The sequence below is a fragment of the Morchella sextelata genome (genome assembly GCF_020137385.1).
Source record: "Morchella sextelata strain SCLS chromosome Unknown scls_25, whole genome shotgun sequence".
In the NCBI taxonomy this organism is placed as follows: Eukaryota; Fungi; Ascomycota; class Pezizomycetes; order Pezizales; family Morchellaceae; genus Morchella; species Morchella sextelata.
Window position 1 is genome coordinate 331726 of NW_025408640.1, and position 18454 is coordinate 350179.

Below are 18454 nucleotides of genomic sequence, written 5' to 3' on the forward strand. Positions count from 1 at the left end.
GAATCGGCGCAAGCTGCCAGCCGACCGAGTACCTATCGGCGGTACCTGTGGGCATGAGAGGACTCTACTATGTGGGAAAGCGATGTGGGAAGAGGCCTGAATGGCCGATGGAGAAGCAACATCGACAGGGAAACGTGCATTAGAGTGGATAAATAGGTTGAGCGGTTTCAGCGGGTTTAGGAGTTTGGGTTACGGACTTAGGAGTTAAATGTTCTTGGTTGTTTTTCAGGGTCTCGGGCATGCCCCGAGTGTATTCTGTATTATTAGTAGATTGGGTCCTCGAGACATAAGCGAGGGATATAAATACTGTGTCATTCACTGACTAGCCAAACCATCATCGGCGAAATCAGAGTCTTAACAATATAAATCGTTGATACGCGAGTTACAACATTATTTGACTATACTTTTGGGATTACTTTACTCTATCGTGACTTCGAACTCTACCTGAACTATTACGTCGAAGACGGTCGACTTCTATACACTAACTCTAGTGAATCTTTGTTGATAACGTAGCTCGCGGGGCCCGTATCGGATCAAGGAGATTCATACTCGACGTTGACTGAAGAGACCTTGGAGACTTCTACCTTTGTAGCTGTTAGCCGAACTCTGAGCTCTGCGTAGTCTACTCTTGTGGTCTGGTACGCATCCCTCACAGTATATTGTTACTCACAAGTTCACTTGGAGTAACGAAGTCACCTCAAAGAAAAGAACTATCATCATTATCCCCTATCACAATGACTACTCGAAGGGATAATTACTTCATAGATACCTCGGCCGTAACTGAGGAGGCCGGAGGGGAAGATTCTATGGTAATATCAAGGGCTGCTAGCCTAGACCCCCTACTTACGGGAGGACCCTCCACACAAACTAGGCAATCGAGTAAACGCTCTGCTCAAGCCCAGTTCGTGAGGAATATGCAGGAGTTTTTGGATACCCATGAGGCACAAATGAGGTATCTTGGTTCAGCTGGACAGGCCGTTTGGCAGCAGCTACAAAACCTCCAGGAACAAGTCCAAGGGAGTGGACAAATCCTGGATAAGAAGGCGCGGCAAGAAGCCATTGCCCAAAAACAACATCTCGAATCGCTCTTCGAACTCGTCACCCATGTCCAACAAGTACACGAAGCCACACGAGCCGCCGACCACGAGGTTCTGGATCGCAACCATCGGATTACACAGAACCAACTGTTGGAAGCGGAGCGGCAATTGAGGATGGTACGAGAAGAGCGGGAGCAGGAGAAAGGGGAACAATGGGCTATGTTTGCGCAATTCAAGCAGTCCGATGAGATAAGAAACCAACGGATAGCCGAGATGGAGGAACTACTACGACAACATCTGTCAGTAGCACCTTCCGTGGCTAGTGCTCCCTTAGACCCTAATGCACCCCGGACTGTTCCTGTTGGCAATGGCAAGAACCCCTAAAATGCTGGCCCCCAAACATCAGGGAACGGCAAGCAACCAGAAGAAGCTGGCCCAGTTGGTGGAAATGGAGGCAAGCAACCGGAGGACGCCGGCACAGTGCAGGGAAACAGTGGCAGGCGACCGGTAGGAGCTGCTCCGGTAGGGGGGAATGGTGGAAATCTACCTCCCCGAAACCCACCAAGAGGAAACGTTGGGGGAGATCCAGAACCTTCCGACGACGATGACGACGATAACAGTGAATGGTCGCACGGTCGGAAGAATTGGAGAATGAACAGAGGCAGAAACCGGAATTCGGCGCCGCCTGAAGACGACGATATGGTAGATTCGCTCGCCAAAATACCCTTTGAGTTCGATAATGCTAGGAAGCATAACCTGCGGCATTGGCTCATGGAGTGCGAGATCTACTTCGAGCAGAAGCCCAAGAAGTTCCGAACGGACAGGAACAAGGTACTGTTCGCTGGGACGTATATGTGTGGGTGAGCAAAGGAATGGTTTATGGAATATATCGAGACCAAGATGCTACGACCGGCAGCCGCGGACTACGCTACCTGGACTCGGTTCCGTCAGGAGATCAGGAAACGCTTCTTAAGCACTCAGGAGGCTATGGAAAACGCGATGAAGATGCAGCAGTTTAAATATTCTGCTAACATCGGAGACTACCTGACGAGAATGGAAATCATGAACCAGCATGCTCAGATGAAAGGAGCATCCTATCGCGCCGCCCTGCTTCAAGGACTACCAAATGAAATCCGGGAACGCCACTCACGCTTCGATCCAACCGAGGACGACTCCGAGTACATGCAACAGTTGGAACGAGCCGGTAAGGCTCACGAGGCCTATCAAGAGCAAATGAAGATGTTGGGGAAAGCGGAGTCGAAAGGGAGGGAGTCGAACAATGGTGGGAACTCGCGGCAGAAGGAGAAGGGGTTTAAGATCAAGGGGAGGACTCAGACTGAGGAGAAAGAGAAAGGGCCAGATAAGAAGAGCACCAGCAGGAACAAGTCGGGGAATAAGCCAATATACCACGACTACAATGAAGCAACCAAAGGAGTTCCACAGCCGGTCCGAGAACAGCGAAAGACCGATGGCGTCTGTGTGCGATGTGGCCGAAAGGGTCATCTTTGGAAATGGTGTCGTTCAGATGCTAACAGCAGTGCCTCTATCTCCTCTTTCTCCCGAAAGCGTACCCGCGATGACGATGGCGACCACGATATGGAACCACCGGAACCCCAACCTCAAAGAAAGCGTATGAGGCACCGTGCTAGAAAGCCGGCTGCTACGGCTGCTGCGGAGCATACCAGTGGGCAAGCGTTTGTGCGAGAACGCGGATCGGAATCTGAGATGGATTTCGATATGGATTTTTAGAAGGGGACTCTGATGAGTCAGGTCAGGAGTATCCCCAAATTGCTATGTTATCACTGACGGAAAACAACAAAAAAAATATGAAAAGAAAAAGGCAGGAAGGGAGAGAGTCCCAACCGGAGAAAAAACAGAAAATTTTGGAGGAACCTATTCACGGTCCTCGACCTATCGTTAATCAGTTCATTTGTTTTGCAGAAAAATGTATACCGTGTAAGGTGTTGTTGGATACTGGTGCAACTGGTCCTGTTTTGTCTGCTGTTTTTGTTGATAGTTTTGAGGTCCCGAAGGTGAAACGAGACGTCCCGGCCCGGGTATTTGGATTTACGGGAGAAGTTATGAAGGGCACGGGACACGCCTTTACACAACCATTAATTATAATGTCAAGGGGGCATCAAACACAGTTGTCATTCGAGATCGCCCCTCTCCCACTTGGCATCGATGCAATATTACCGAACTGGTGGTTGAATGAACACAAGCCAGTTATAGGGGCAAATGGGGAAGTTACCTACGATGGTGAGAACTGCAAGGGTCGATGCTTCACTGACAAGGAACCTCAAATAGAAATGGACGAGGGTGTACTGGACGATCCGGAGGCCCAATTCATCGGTAGCATCTGCTTACTGGAAGATGAATCGGTTAACCTCCGTGAAACTCTTCCCTCTTGGCTCCATGGGTTCCTTAAAGTCTTTCTACCATCGGAAGCAGACAAATTACCACCGCATCGACCTTACGACCATGCGATAGACCTCGAACCAGGAAAGCAACCACCATGGGGACCCGTTTACTCCTTATCCGAAGTCGAGCTGAAGGTGCTTCGGGAGTACCTGGACAAAATGTTGCGATTGGGAAAGATTAGGCCTAGCAAATCCCCGGCAGAAGCCCCAATCCTATTTGTGAAGAAGAAGGACGGTAGTCTGCGACTTTGCGTTGACTACCGTGGACTTAACCGTGTATCCATTAAGAACAGGTATCCGTTACCACTTATGGACGAACTGCGAGATCGAGTGGCAGGCGCGGTTATCTTCTCGAAGATTGACCTGAAGGAAGGGTACAACCTCATTAGGATCAAAGATGGCGATGAGTGGAAGACAGCATTCCGTACGCGGTATGGGCATTTTGAGTACCTCGTCATGCCTTTTGGGCTGGCAAATGCGCCGGCGACCTTCCAGAACATGATGAATGATGCGCTGAGGGAATTCCTGGACCAAGGTGTAGTAGTATACCTTGATAATATCCTAATATATAGCAAGTCTCGAGAAAAACACAGGAAGCTGGTCGGCAAAGTACTTAGCAGGCTACAAGAATACAAACTGGTCGTCAACCCGAAGAAATCGTTCTTCGAGCTTACCGAAATCGAGTTCCTCGGATACATCCTTGCCCCAGCAGGCGTCACCATGGCACTGGATAAGGTCATGTCTGTTACGAATTGGCAGGCCCCGCGCAGCGTTAAGGAAGTACAAATCTTCATGGGCTTTGCCAACTTCTACAGAAGGTTTATCCACAATTTCTCCGGGGTCTGTAAACCTATTACCGATTGTCTCAGGGGTGATGCTAAGAACTTTGTCTGGTCTATGACGGCCCAAGCACCCTTCGAAAAACTCAAAACCCTGTTTACGTCTGCGCCGATCTTGATACACTTCTCTCCAGATCGCCAGACTATCGTGGAAACGGACGCAAGTGATTTTGCTATTGCCGCAATTCTATCCCAGGTTAATGACGGAAAGACTCACCCTGTTGCCTTTTATTCTCGAAAGCTTAACCCAGCGGAACTCAACTACGACGTCTGGGATAAGGAGATGCTAGGAATTGTGTCGGCCTTCAAGCAATGGCATCACTACCTCGAAGGACCTAGCCGAACGGTTCTCGTTTATACGGATCACAAGAACTTAGAGTACTTCTCTACAACCAAGGTTCTTAACCGACGACAGGCAAGGTGGGCTGAGTCTTTGGCGGAATTTGACTTTAAGATTATTTACCGCCCGGGAACCAAAAATGGGAAGGCAGATGCACTATCGCGACGGCCGGAGTACCGTCCTGAAGGGGGAGGCACGCTTGGGAAACAGCCGATAGACAGGTTCTTTAAGCCCGGACAGCTGGCGGAGGAAGAGTTTGTGGTATCAGCGGTGTCGCTTGCCTCCAAGGGGGTGATTGACTGGTCTAAGAATTTTCTGGATCATGTCAGGCAGGCGGCATCGGGAGACCCGACATGGGTAGGATTGAAAGAGAGAGTTGAGCAGGGAGAGAAACTGGGGGAAATGAAGGATATCGCTGAGAAAGACGGGCTACTCTTCTATAAGAACCGACTCTATATTCCGGCAGACGACCGCATCAAGATCCGAATCGCACAGGCAGAACACGATTCAAAGGTGGCAGGACACTTTGGACAAGACAAAACTTTGGAACTCATCACGAGTAACTTCTATTGGCCAAAAATGAACGAATGGATTGATGATTACGTTCGGTCATGTGACGAGTGCCAACGCAACAAACCCAGCCGCTACAAGAAATACGGTGCGCTTCTACCACTGTCCACGCCACATGCTGTCTGTGAGGGATGCGTACCAGACCACAAGAGTACACTACGCAGAGCTCAGAGTTCGGCTAACAGCTACAAAGGTAGAAGTCTCCAAGGTCTCTTCAGTCAACGTCGAGTATGATTCTCCTTGATCCGATACGGCCCCGTGAGCTACGTTATCAACAAAGATTCACTAGAGTTAGCGTATAATATTCGACCGTCTTCGACGTAATAGTTCAGGTAGAGTTCGAAGTCACAATAGAGTAAAGTATTTTCAAAGGTATAGTCAAATAAAGTTGTAACTCGCGTATCAACGATTTATATTGTTAAGACTCTGATTTCGCCGATGATGGTTTGGTATCACGGGGACCGTAGGCGATAGACTGTGGTGCCAAGGAATACAACCTAGGTAGTAACGTAGACGTGGACGTAGACGTAAAGGTATGCTTTGACTATGGACTATAGGTGGCTCTACCTGGTATGATAAACCGATTAGAGCCCTATGACGTAGTGCGGACAAGAATAGTATTCGTGGAATAAATACAGAAGAAGAAGAAGAAGAAGAAATTTATATTGCTTTGAAGTACAAGACTTATCGCACGCCGACCCAACCGCCTAAAACACAAACCGAACCGAACAAAAGGAAGAAAGAAAGAAAAGAAATCAACAAACGCAAACGCACACGAACAAAACAAGAACAAAACAAAAAACAAAACAAGCACAAGCGAACACGAACAATAACGAGGAATTTCCTGAACAATACTCGACCAGAAAACCCAACAACAAGGAGAAATAGCATGTCTCAGCGGACTCAAGCGCTGGACCTATCAAAACAGAACATAACAACAAATTTAAAGGGTAAAAGGAAACTGCCCTTCCTAATCCCGTCCCTAATCATTCTCTTCCATCCCCTCTTCCAGGTCCGCCTCCGCCTCCGCCGACTCGTACCATTTCGAGAGTTGAGATTGTTTTGCAAATTGTAGGATGAGGTCCGTTCTCAGGTTTGTAAACATCCAGTTTTCCCAGGTCATCGCTCCGGGGATCTTCTCTATCAGAGGGGTGCGGATTCGAGCCCACGCTGGGCATTCCATGAGTATGTGTTTCGCTGAGTTTTCCATGCCACACTGGCATGGTTCAGGGTCTGTATATACTGCGTGTTTGTCGATTCGGGTGGTTTGGCACCGGATTCGAAATACTTTTTTTGCTTCCGTAAGGGTGAGTTTCGCTATCTTGGGAGGGGGGCGGAATTCCCCCCGGTGGTGGTAGTTCGGTATTGATTGTGTGTTCCATTCTTCCAACAGGTGGTCGCGTAGTAGTTTATTTTGGTTCCACTTATCTCTCGCATTTCCGGGGGTCTGGTATGGGAGTAGTAGGGAAGCGATTCGGTGTAGGCCTGTTCCTTTGATATTTGCTTCTTTGTATGGGAGGAGCTCGATCAGGGATTCATTGTTGGGGTGGGTTGCCTCGGAGCAGAGTATTCTGGTTCCGTACTTTCTTGAGCGATATGTCAGGAGGTGTTCTAAGGGGGGTATGCCTGCTTCTCGGAGGAGTTTAGCTCTTTTGGTCCATCGTGGTAGGCCGGTGATGATCCGGGCCGCTTCATTATATAGTGGTTCGAGGGATCTTATAATGTGGTCTGAACCAGTCCACCAAGCCTCGGATCCGTAGAGTAGGCTTGGGAGGAAGCCTTGTGTTATGATATGATGGATTGTTTTGACCGTTATGCCTGGCAAGCGGGCTGTGTATCGAATCTGGTGGAGGGCTTTAAGGCCTTTTGCGATCGCTGATTCGATGTGGGGCCGGAAGGAGAGGGTCGGATCTATCCAGACTCCTACATATTTCAGTCTTTCCTTGGGGTGTATATTGATATTGTTAACTTTGACCGGAAGTCGTGGTTGTTGTGTGGATGATGTGGTGGGCCGGAAGAAGATCAGGTCGGATTTATCCGGGTCGTATTTAATTTGGAGTGGCTCAGCTTTTATTAGTCTCTCTCTCATTCGTTCCTCCATTCTCTTGATTGTGAAGCCTGGTGTTTTGGATATTTGTACCAGCGCGTCGTCATCGATGTAAGTAGTGTCCATCTCTTTCGGGCTGCTTGTTGGGTCCAGGATTACTCCAGCATAGATCATAAATAGCACCGGGGATATGGGGCTACCTTGCGGCACCCCAGAATCATAGGGCTGTGGCTCTTCTAGCTCATGGTTGAATTGAAACTATAGTTTTCTGCCGGTATTGAATTCCTTGCACCATTCTGTTAAGTAGGTAGGGAATTTTTGTTGTTGCATGATTTCCGCGAGGAGTAGGTGGTCAACGCAGTTAAATGCTCCTTGGATATCATTGGTTAGGATCGCTGGTCTGTCTCGCCGAGCGACTCCGGTACTGTTTTTCAGTAGTAGGTTTTGTTGTATTGGCGTTAAGGTTCTCAGCAGGGCGTCGATTGCCGAGATGGTTGGTCTTCCTCCAAATTGATTCGCTGAGAGTGTGCCTAGAATTTCTCCAGCGGTGCAAAGTCTTTGGGCCACTATCTTCTCCAGGATTTTGCTGAAGCATTGTAGAAGGGAAATGGGCCGGTAGGCTTTTGCTTCATGATAGTTTGCTTTACCGGGTTTCGGGATCGGGATACACTTAGCTATTTTCCATTCCGCTGGGTGTACGCCGTGCCGGAGCATGGCGGAGAACATGTCTTGGATTAGAGTTGTGTTTGCTTTGACTATTGCTTTAATAAAGGTATAAGGAATGCCATCCGGGCCGGTCGCCGAGTGCGCTGGACAGGAGTCGATTGCTTTATTAAGTTCTTCGGAGGTGACTATGTCGAAGGTGTTGCTAAGGTCAAAAGAAGGGGGTCTAATGTTTAGGGGGGGGGTGGTCGGGGGACGTCCGTTTCGAGGGGAAAAGTTGGGCTCTTAGAGCTTGACACTTCCCCGCAAATGTTTCTTCACCTTGTATGGTTGGTATGATTGTGTCTCTTCTTCTTCCTACGTTTAGGATTCTCCAGACTTCACTACCTTTCGCCTCGTTCATCGTCTTTTCCCGCTGATCCGCTTTTGCTTTCCGGATCATGACTGTCCATTCTCTGCAAGCCTTCCGGTGTTCCTCCACGTGATTGGGTTTCCTTGTGTTCCTCGCCTTCCTTTCTGCTGCATTTACCCTTGCCTTCATTCGTTTCATTTCATCTGACCACCAGGAGTTGGCTCTTACCCCTTCCTTCGAGAGCGGTGTCACTATCCTGACTGTTGACCTGACCAGTTCTAGAAAGAAATCGACAGTCTGTTCCGTAAGTTCCTTGGTTTCCCATGCCTCTGCAGGGATGGAAATGTTTGACATGTGGTTTTCCAATAGCTTCCAATCTGTTTGTCGCCACATTCGTCTTGGTACAAAAGGTGGTTTCTCCAGGTGTAAGTGAACGGAGGTTCTCCCATGGTCTGAGCCCGCTCCGTAGGGTTCAATGCTCCATCGTAGGTTGTGATCGAGTATTGGGCCTTTTACAAATGTAAGGTCGATGGTTGTGGGCCTTTTCCCTCTGTCTCTGGGGAAATGCGTAAAGACGCCTGGTTCGTTCAGGAGGGACAGTTTCTGTCGGGTTATCCATCGTTTTAGTCGTGCACCATTGACGCGGTCTGCTCGAATATTGTTTCTGTATTCATGTGAATTTACTCCGTACCACATTTGATGGTGGCAGTTGAAGTCTCCCATTACTAGACAATTATCAAGGGTTTGGATTGTACTTGCTATTTGAGCGAAGGGGCCACTTCGGCCTGGGGAGTATATGTTTAGGATTTGGGTTTTCTTGTTCTGGATTTCTACCGTAATCGATACTATGAAATTATCGTGTGTGTAGTGGTGTTTTGGTTTGAGGTTGGCATGTTTGCGGACGTATGTTGCGCATTTTGTATTGGTATTGCTGGCTGTAAAAATGTAAAAGAGATTTGATTCTGGTGGGTATCCCTCTGCTGAGGTCCATGGTTCTTGTAATAATAGGAAATAAATACTAGAGTCTGTTTCCGCTTCTTCTACCGCCGCCTTGGTAATGAGTTCGCTCCGTGCACAATTGAGTTGGTGTGCGAGCGTGGTGGTTCGAGGCCTAAGCATTATTTGTCATGGGTTGGTCATCTTCGGGAACGGGTGTGGCTCCGACTGGGGCGGTGGCTGGTACTTGAACTATCGACTCTTGGACGGGTGCGGCCGGTGGTGTAACGGGGGTCCTTTCTAAGAGGAATAGAATAAGATAGAATAGAGATGGCCGTGCAAGATAGACAATCAGGTTGCAGATTATTCAAAGATACTATCGCTAGAACTCAATAATCTTTAAGGGCTCTGCTACCGATAAGAACTTGGTTTTTCTTTCTGATGAAGACTCGAGAGAACAGGACTGAAGGGCGAGAATGAACCTGAGTACTTATACTCCGAAGGCCTCTATTCTCTGCTCCTAACTCCTTACTAAGTTCCGGTGGGCCTTTCCTTAGTACCGGAAAACAATACCACCGCTACCCCGCTTTTCCCTAAGCGTCAGCAGGTGTTTCCGATACCCAAGGCAACCACCCTTAGTCAAAGCCTTTATAACACCTGCAGCCTTGGTTGCCACACAACCGAGGACCTGCATGAATGAGCTACCGCTCAGGTGTAAGCTTAATCATTGCTGTAGAGCTTTTCGCTTATTGTAGACTTCCCTAGCATAGTCCCTGCCCTTCGGCGGACTTACAATGCTCAGAGGATATAGTGGATCACCGGGCAATCAGAGCTTCACTCTGGCCGGTCTTCTAGACACTGGCGAGGCATAGACTCGTCAGTCATTGCTCCCATGAATAGATCCCCTTCCTAGCGCCCGGAATGTAGTTACTCTAACAGCTGGTAGCTAACCACACTGCCGGTACTTGCATATCACCGTGCAACTGGCTTCTAACAATAACTCTCAGCATGTAACCGGGCCCTGTGTGTACTCATACACCAGACAGTTGAAATGGCTCCGTTACACCACTCCCCTCTTCCAGGATCTTGGTCTCCGAGATCTATAACCATTCTATTACCATTCATTCTATATGACAAGAAACTCCGTGATATGCAAGGAAATGAAAACCCAAAAGGAAATAATCTACACCCCAACAATCCACTTGTCCTTGGGTTTCTTAGGATACCTCATATGGAAATCCCGAAGGGCTTCTTCAGCACTCTTCTTGAGATGCTCCCAAGGTTCCCATGTAGCATCCTCGTTTTCATAACCCCCCCACAGCACTAGGTATTCCACTCGTCTCCTTTTCTTATTGACCCGGCTATCAGCTACCTCTCGGACAACCCAGTTCTGTTCTCCTTCAATCTCTTCGGGTTCCGGTACAGGAACTCTTCTCTCAGGATCTACCGGTGCTCGGTAAGGTTCCAGAAGAGAGACATGAAAGACCGGGTGGATTCCCATTTGAGGGGGAAGAGAGAGCTTGTAGGCACGGGTACCAATAGCTTCTAAGACCTTGAAGGGTCCCATCTTCTTCTGATCCAATTTTCCCAAAGGCCGCTTTGTTTGCACATTGCGCCGGTCCAACATAACCTCATCTCCGGGCTTGATTTCAGGCGGTGCCAGGGCATGAGTATCATACCACCGGGCCATCCTTAATCTAGCTTTACCCAAGCTGGCGTTCATAGCCTGCCAGATAGATTCCCATTGAGATATCATGACCTCGCTCGCTGGATTGTTCCATTCTACTCCTTCCTTTGGGGCCGGCCAATTGGTCCTGGGTTCATATCCATAGTTGGCATAGAAAGCCGATACTTTGGTAGACTCAGAGACCGCCGAGTTGTATGCATACTCTGCCAAAGGCAAAAGTTCTGCCCAGTCATCCTGTTGATATGAACAATAACTCCGCAAGTAATGTTCCAGGGTCTGGTTAACTCTTTCTGTTTGGCCGTCCGTTTGAGGGTGGAAAGATGTGGACATCTTCAGCTTCACATTGAGGAGACTCATGAGAGATTGCCAAAAGTGAGAGATGAACCTGCTATCTCTGTCCGAGACTATGTCATCAGGTAAACCATGGAGTCTCCAAACTTCCTTCAAGAACAACTTAGCCAAATCTTCCGTTTTATTGAGGGTAGGAAGAGGGATGTAGTGTGCCATCTTCGAAAAACGGTCCACTATTACCCAGATCTTTGTAAACCCACTAGATTCCGGTAATCCCACAATGAAGTCCATAGAGATGGAAGTCCATGGCCGATAGGGTATCTCCAACGGTTGGAGCATACCAAACTTCTTATGTCTGGAGGTCTTGTTCCTCTGGCAGCTGTCACAGCTCCGGACATATTCTTCAACATCCTTATCCATGTTGGGCCAAAAGAAGTTGTTTTTCACCCGCTCTAGTATCTTAAATTGGCCACTTTAGAGTCATGGGTATCGGACAGTATTTCCATCTGAAGCTTCTTGTCTTTGGGTATATACCATCTATTCTTATAGAAGATGAGACCGTTCTTAACTGACAAGTTTTGGTCCAAATTTGGTTTCCTTTCAACCAGGGAGCGGTGCAGTTCCTGCCAGAAACTATCCTCTTTAGCGGCCGCATAGAGGCGCTCCAAGAATGTGTTCTGCAATTGATTCACCCTGACAGCCGCTAGCTTTGCAGGATCCAAAACCAATTGACCTGGCCTAAAAAAGATCTGTGGCTCCGGCTGCAGAGTTTCACCTCCCTCTCCAAGGCGGTGATCCCAGCGCCTAGATAGCACATCAATCTTGCCATTCTTTTCTCCCGGTCTGTAGACAACTTTAAAATTGTAGCCTGCGAGGTCCTCAGACCATCTAGCTTGCCGCCTAGTGAGAACCTTGGTAGAATTAAAATACTCCAAGTTCTTGTGGTCTGTAAAAACCGTGATCTCTTGCTCACAAGATTTGAGCATGTGTTCCCATTCCCGGAAAGAGGCTACAATAGCTCCCATTTCCTTATCATGAATGTCATAGTTGATCTCAGCAGGGGAGAACTTCTTGGAATAGAATGCCACCGGATGTAGCTTCCCATCATCCCCATACTGAGAGAGCACAGCTCCCTTGGCAAAATCACTGGCGTCTGTTTCGACCACAGTTCTCCTACTAGGGTCAAAATGAAGAAGAATTGGAGCGCTTGTGAACAGCCTCTTGAGTTCCTCAAAGGCCTGTTCATGTGCTGCCGTCCAATACCATTTCTTGTCTTTTTGCAAGAGGTCAGTTAGTGGTTTGCAAACCTTACTGAAGCCATCAATGAAGCGGCGATAGAAGTTTGCAAATCCGAGGAATGCCTGTACTGCCTTGATGTTCTCAGGGACTGGCCATTCCTTAACTGCCTCCACCTTGTCTTCTGACATAGATACTCCTTCTTCCGAGGTGTGATAGCCCAGGTATTCTACTTCTCGGACATGGAAGGATGTCTTACTGATCGAGGCACAGAGCTTAGCTTCCCTAAGCTTCTGTAGTACCCTCTTGACCAATAGCTCATGCTCTTTCTCAGTCTCCGAGTAGATGAGGATGTCATCAATATAGACAACTACTCCTTCATCCAGTAGTTCCTTTAGCACATCATTGATCATTGCCTGGAAAGCGGAGGGAGCATTGCATAGGCCAAATGGCATCACATTATACTGATACAGTCCATAGCGGGTTCTGAAAGCGGTTTTCCACTCATCACCTTCGGCTATCCTGATCAAATTGAAGCCGTTCTTCAGGTCTATCTTTGTGAAGATCTTGGCCTTGAACAACCTGTCTCTGAGCTCACTCATGATAGGCAGCGGGTACTTGTCCTTGACAGTGACCTTGTTCAATCCTCTGTAATCCACACAAATCCGCAATGTACCATCTTTCTTAGGAATGAACAATATGGGCGCCGCAGCGGGGCTATTAGATCTGGAGATTTTTCCTGAAGACAATTCTTTGTCCAGGTACTCCCGGAGTGCCTTCAACTCTGGAGCGGAACATGGGTACAGCGGGCCAAATGGGGGAGCGGTACCAGGCAAGAGTTTGATCTTCAAATCATTATGAGAATGCGGTGGCATTTCCTCAATTTTCTCTTGACTGAACACATCAGCCCATTCCCGGTATAGGTGGTGTATTTTCTCAGCAATATCACCTCCGTCCTCATCATGCCATACTGAACCAACCAATTGATAGACTGTCTCTTCTTCTTCCAACATTTGATATGGAGAGATCAATTCAATCTTGGTGGCCGCTGGGAGACAATTCTGCTTGCAGTAGTCACTCCTCCAGCTCATGGTGTTGAGTTCCCAGTTGATGTCCGGGTTATGCTTCCTAGCCCAACTAATTGGCAGGTAACCGGTCATTCCTTCTTCCAAAGTAGCCACTTCCCATCGGAGTGTCTCCTTATGATCTCCCATAATCATGCGGACCGGGTGAGTGTAATACTCGCCTCCTCCCATCATGACATCTCCTTGAGCATCAAACATTGTCAGAGGTTGATCCCGCCGCACTAAGGGAATTCCATGTTTCCTGACAAAACTCTGGTTGAGGATTGCTCCTGTGAGGGATGCGTACCAGACCACAAGAGTACACTACGCAGAGCTCAGAGTTCGGCTAACAGCTACAAAGGTAGAAGTCTCCAAGGTCTCTTCAGTCAACGTCGAGTATAATTCTCTTTGATCCGATACGGGCCCCGCGAGCTACGTTATCAACAAAGATTCACTAGAGTTAGCGTGTGATGTTCGACCGTCTTCGACGTAATAGTTCAGGTAGAGTTCGAAGTCACGATAGAGTAAAGTATTTCAGAAAGTATAGTCAATAAAGTTGTAACTCGCGTATCAACGATTTATATTGTTAAGACTCTGATTTCGCCGATGATGGTTTGGCTAGTCAGTGAATGACACAGTATTTATATCCCTCGCTTATGTCTCGAGGACCCAGTCTACTAATGATACAGAATACACTCGGGGCATGCCCGAGACCCTGAAAAACAACCAAGAACATTTTAACTCCTAAGTCCGTAACCCAAACTCCTAAAGCCGCTGAAACCCCTCAACCTATTTATCCACTCTAATACGCGTTTCCCTGTCGATGTTTCTTCTCCATCGGCCGTCTGGTGGATAATCGTCAGCGTCGGCTATTCGGAGGTCTCGGACGGCAAGGCTACCTACTCAGGCCTCTTCCCACATCGCTTTCCCACATAGCAGAGTCCTCTCATGCCCACAGGTACCGCCGATAGGTACTCGGTCGGCTGGCAGCTTGCGCCGATTCACTCCGAGCGGTCCGATCTTCGATCTGATTGATTCCAGCTGTCCCTCATATATCCACCGGTACCAAAACACTCCCCTCCGGCGGTTTGACGCTCCGGGGGTTATTATTGGGGTCGAAAACGTGTTTTTTATGACTCTGGGTTCTTTGGTCGTAATTTGGTCGCCTCACACTCCGCGAGTGTGGTCAAGAGTTGATATTAGCGTACAGAGGGTATTGGGGTATCTACTAGCCTTTCTCTCACTCCCGTAAATGCTTGACATGCCCGTAACAGCTTACCCCCCTTCCAGGGTGTCACGTCTCGGGACATCTTCTGACAGACTATGGTTCCAGTAAACCTGCTCCACATATCACCCGCGGTGTCTGTGGAGGGGAAGGACTTAGCCCCGTAGGGTACCTCTATAGTCTCAGGCGTTGGTCCTTCACGGCCTTGGGGTTCCTTCGATGGAAGTCGCGGACAAGGTCAAGTACTTCCTCATCCATAGCGTCCATGACTTGATACGTACAGTCACTCATCGAATAGCCCCGCCATTTCACCAGGTATTCCACTAATCCTCTTCTGCTTTTCCGACTCCCCACGATACTTTCCACTTCATACAGCACCTCTCCTTCCTTATCGACCTCTTCGGGAGTTGGGGGACGCTGTTCTCGGCCTGGGATACTGCTCTGTCGATACCGTTCCAAGAGTTCGATATGGAACACGTTATGGATTTTGACTTGCGGTGGCAGTTCCAGTTCGCACGCTCGTTTACCGGCTAGTCGGACAATTTTGAACGGGCCGAGTTTCTTATGATCGAGTTTCTTGGTAGAGCGACGAGTCTTGATGTTGGTCGCATTGAGCATAACCATATCTCCTACCTTGAAGTTAGGCGGTTCGTCCCTTTTCCGATCATAGTATTTCCCCATCTTCTCCCTGGTGTCTGTTAAGCGAGCGAGAGCGGAATCATGAACTCCTCGGATAAAGTGAGCATACAGGTCACTGGTTGGGTTGACCACTTCAGCTTCCGTCGGCCAGTTGGTTCTTGGGTTGTAACCGTAATTGGTATAGAACGGAGATTGGCCCGTGGCGGTGGTAACCGAGTTGTTGTAAGCATACTCCGCCAACGGGAGTAGCTCTGCCCAATCATCTTGCTCGTAGTTACAAAACGCTCGTAAATAGTGCTCGAGGGTTTGGTTGACTCGCTCCGTTTGCCCGTCGGTCTGAGGGTGAAAAGCCGTACTCATTCTTATCCTCACATCCAACAATTCCATAAGGGATGCCCAAAAACTCGAAGTAAACTTGGCGTCCCTGTCGGAAACTATATCGAGAGGCAGCCCATGGAGTCGCCATATTTGACCGAGGAATATCTTCGCTAAATCCTGTGCGGTCGTTTCTGCTACTAAGGGAATGAAGTGCGACATCTTCGAGAACCTATCGACTACTACCCAAATTTGATTGTATCCCTTTGATTCCGGTAACTGTACGACGAAGTCCATTGATATCGATTGCCAGACAGAATGTGGCGTGGACAGTGGTAGAAGCGCACCGTATTTCTTATGGCGGCTGGGTTTGTTGCGCTGGCACTCGTCACATGACCGAACGTAGTCATCAATCCACTCGTTCATTTTTGGCCAATAGAAGTTACGCGTGATGAGTTCCAGTGTCTTGTCTTGTCCAAAGTGTCCTGCCACTTTCGAGTCGTGTTCTGCCTGTGCGATTCGGATCTTGATACGGTCGTCTGCCGGGATGTAGAGTCGGTTCTTATAGAAGAGTAGCCCGTCTTTCTCAGCGATGTCCTTCAATTCCCCCAGCTTCTCCCCTTGCTCAACTCTCTTTTTCAATCCTACCCATGTCGGGTCTCCCGATGCCGCCTGCCTGACATGATCCAGAAAATTCTTAGACCAGTCAATCACCCCCTTGGAGGCAAGCGACACCGCTGATACCACAAACTCTTCCTCCGCCAACTGTCCGGGCTTAAAGAACCTGTCTATCGGCTGTTTCCCAAGCGTGCCTCCCCCTTCAGGACGGTACTCCGGCCGTCGCGATAGTGCATCTGCCTTCCCATTTTTGGTTCCCGGGCGGTAAATAATCTTAAAATCAAATTCCGCCAAAGACTCAGCCCACCTTGCCTGTCGTCGGTTAAGAACCTTGGTTGTTGAAAAATATTCCAAGTTCTTATGATCTGTGTAGACGAGAACCGTTCGGCTAGGTCCTTCGAGGTAGTGACGCCATTGCTTGAAGGCCGACACAATTCCTAACATCTCCTTATCCCAGACGTCGTAGTTGAGTTCCGCTGGGTTAAGCTTTCGAGAATAAAAGGCAACAGGGTGAGTCTTTCCGTCAATAACCTGGGATAGAATTGCGGCAATAGCAAAATCGCTTGCGTCCGTTTCCACGATAGTCTGGCGATCTGGAGAGAAGTGTACCAAGATCGGCGCAGACGTAAATAGGGTTTTGAGTTTTTCGAAGGCTGCTTGGGCCGTCATAGACCAGACAAAGTTCTTAGCATCACCCCTGAGACAATCGGTAATGGGTTTACAGACCCCGGAGAAATTGTGGATAAACCTTCTGTAGAAGTTGGCAAAGCCCATGAAGATCTGTACTTCCTTAACGCTACGCGGGGCTTGCCAATTCGTAACAGACATAACCTTATCCAGTGCCATGGTGACGCCTGCTGGGGCAAGGATGTATCCGAGGAACTCGATTTCGGTGAGCTCGAAGAACGATTTCTTCGGGTTGGCGACCAGGTTGTATTCTTGTAGCCTGCTAAGTACTTTGCCGACCAGCTCCCTGTGTTCCTCTCGAGACTTGCTATATATTAGGATATCATCAAGGTATACTACTACCCCTTGATCCAAGAATTCCCTCAGCGCATCATTCATCATGTTCTGGAAGGTCGCCGGCGCATTTGCCAGCCCAAAAGGCATGACGAGGTACTCAAAATGTCCGTACCGCGTACGGAATGCTGTCTTCCACTCGTCGCCGTCTTTGATCCTGATGAGGTTGTAACCTTCCTTCAGGTCAATCTTCGAGAAGATAACCGCGCCTGCCACTCGATCTCGTAGTTCGTCCATAAGTGGTAACGGATACCTGTTCTTAATGGACACGCGGTTAAGTCCACGGTAGTCAACGCAAAGTCGTAGACTACCGTCCTTCTTCTTCACAAATAGGATTGGGGCCCCTGCCGGAGATTTGCTCGGCCTAATCTTTCCCAATCGCAACATTTTGTCCAGGTACTCCCGAAGCACCTTCAGCTCGACTTCGGATAGGGAGTAGACGGGTCCCCATGGTGGCTGTTTGCCTGGTTCAAGATCTATCGCATGGTCGTAGGATCGATGCGGTGGTAATTTGTCGGCTTCCGACGGTAGGAAGACTTTAAGGAACCCATGGAGCCAAGAGGGAAGAGTTTCGCGGAGGTTAACCGATTCATCTTCCAAAAGAGAAATGCTACCGATGAATTGGGCCTCCGGATCGTCCAGTACACCCTCGTCCATTTCTATTTGAGGTTCCTTGTCAGTGAAGCATCGACTCTTGCAGTTCTCACCATCGTAGGAAACTTCCCCATTTGACCCTATAACCGGCTTATGTTCTTTCAACCACCAGTTCGGTAATATTGCATCGATGCCAAGTGGGAGAGGGGCGATTTCGAATGCTAACTGTGTTTGATGCCCCCTTGACATTATAATTAATGGTTGTGTAAAGGCATGTCCCGTGCCCTTCATAATTTCTCCCGTAAATCCAAATACCCGGGCCGGGACGTCTCGTTTCACCTTCGGGACCTCAAAACTATCAACAAAAACAGCAGACAAAACAGGACCAGTTGCACCAGTATCCAACAACACCTTACAAGGTAAACATTTTTCCGCAAAACAAAGGAACTGATTAACGATAGGTCGAGGACCATGAATAGGTTCCTCCAAAATTTTCTGTTTTTTCTCCGGTTGGGACGCTCTCCCTTCCTGCCTTTTTCTTTTCATATTTTTTTTATTGTT

At 48.5% G+C, this 18454-nt stretch overlaps 6 protein-coding genes across 6 annotated transcripts; all 6 read right to left on the minus strand.

Moving 5' to 3' along the window:
• Positions 1 to 6188: 6188 nt before the first annotated feature.
• Positions 6189 to 7427, minus strand: H6S33_008016 (uncharacterized protein; the record flags this gene model as incomplete). The annotated part of the gene is made up of 1 exon (XM_044839706.1): positions 6189 to 7427. One exon carries the CDS (start codon positions 7425 to 7427, stop codon positions 6189 to 6191), a length of 1239 nt encoding a protein of 412 aa, XP_044688207.1.
• An 84-nt stretch (positions 7428 to 7511) lies between these two features.
• Positions 7512 to 8121, minus strand: H6S33_008017 (uncharacterized protein; the record flags this gene model as incomplete). The annotated part of the gene is made up of 1 exon (XM_044839707.1): positions 7512 to 8121. A coding segment is annotated over one exon (610 nt), but the record flags the coding sequence as incomplete, so codon positions are not given.
• Positions 8122 to 8173: 52 nt separating this feature from the next.
• On the minus strand, positions 8174 to 9387 carry H6S33_008018 (uncharacterized protein; the record flags this gene model as incomplete). The annotated part of the gene is made up of 1 exon (XM_044839359.1): positions 8174 to 9387. A coding segment is annotated over one exon (1214 nt), but the record flags the coding sequence as incomplete, so codon positions are not given.
• Positions 9388 to 10387: 1000 nt separating this feature from the next.
• On the minus strand, positions 10388 to 11602 carry H6S33_008019 (uncharacterized protein; the record flags this gene model as incomplete). The annotated part of the gene is made up of 1 exon (XM_044839360.1): positions 10388 to 11602. The coding sequence occupies one exon, from the start codon at positions 11600 to 11602 to the stop codon at positions 10388 to 10390; it is 1215 nt and encodes a 404-aa protein (XP_044688210.1).
• Positions 11603 to 11634: 32 nt separating this feature from the next.
• On the minus strand, positions 11635 to 13701 carry H6S33_008020 (uncharacterized protein; the record flags this gene model as incomplete). Its single annotated transcript, XM_044839361.1, has 1 exon — positions 11635 to 13701. The coding sequence occupies one exon, from the start codon at positions 13699 to 13701 to the stop codon at positions 11635 to 11637; it is 2067 nt and encodes a 688-aa protein (XP_044688211.1).
• A 1180-nt stretch (positions 13702 to 14881) lies between these two features.
• Positions 14882 to 18439, minus strand: H6S33_008021 (uncharacterized protein; the record flags this gene model as incomplete). The annotated part of the gene is made up of 1 exon (XM_044839362.1): positions 14882 to 18439. The coding sequence occupies one exon, from the start codon at positions 18437 to 18439 to the stop codon at positions 14882 to 14884; it is 3558 nt and encodes a 1185-aa protein (XP_044688212.1).
• Between the last annotated feature and the right edge of the window lie 15 nt (positions 18440 to 18454).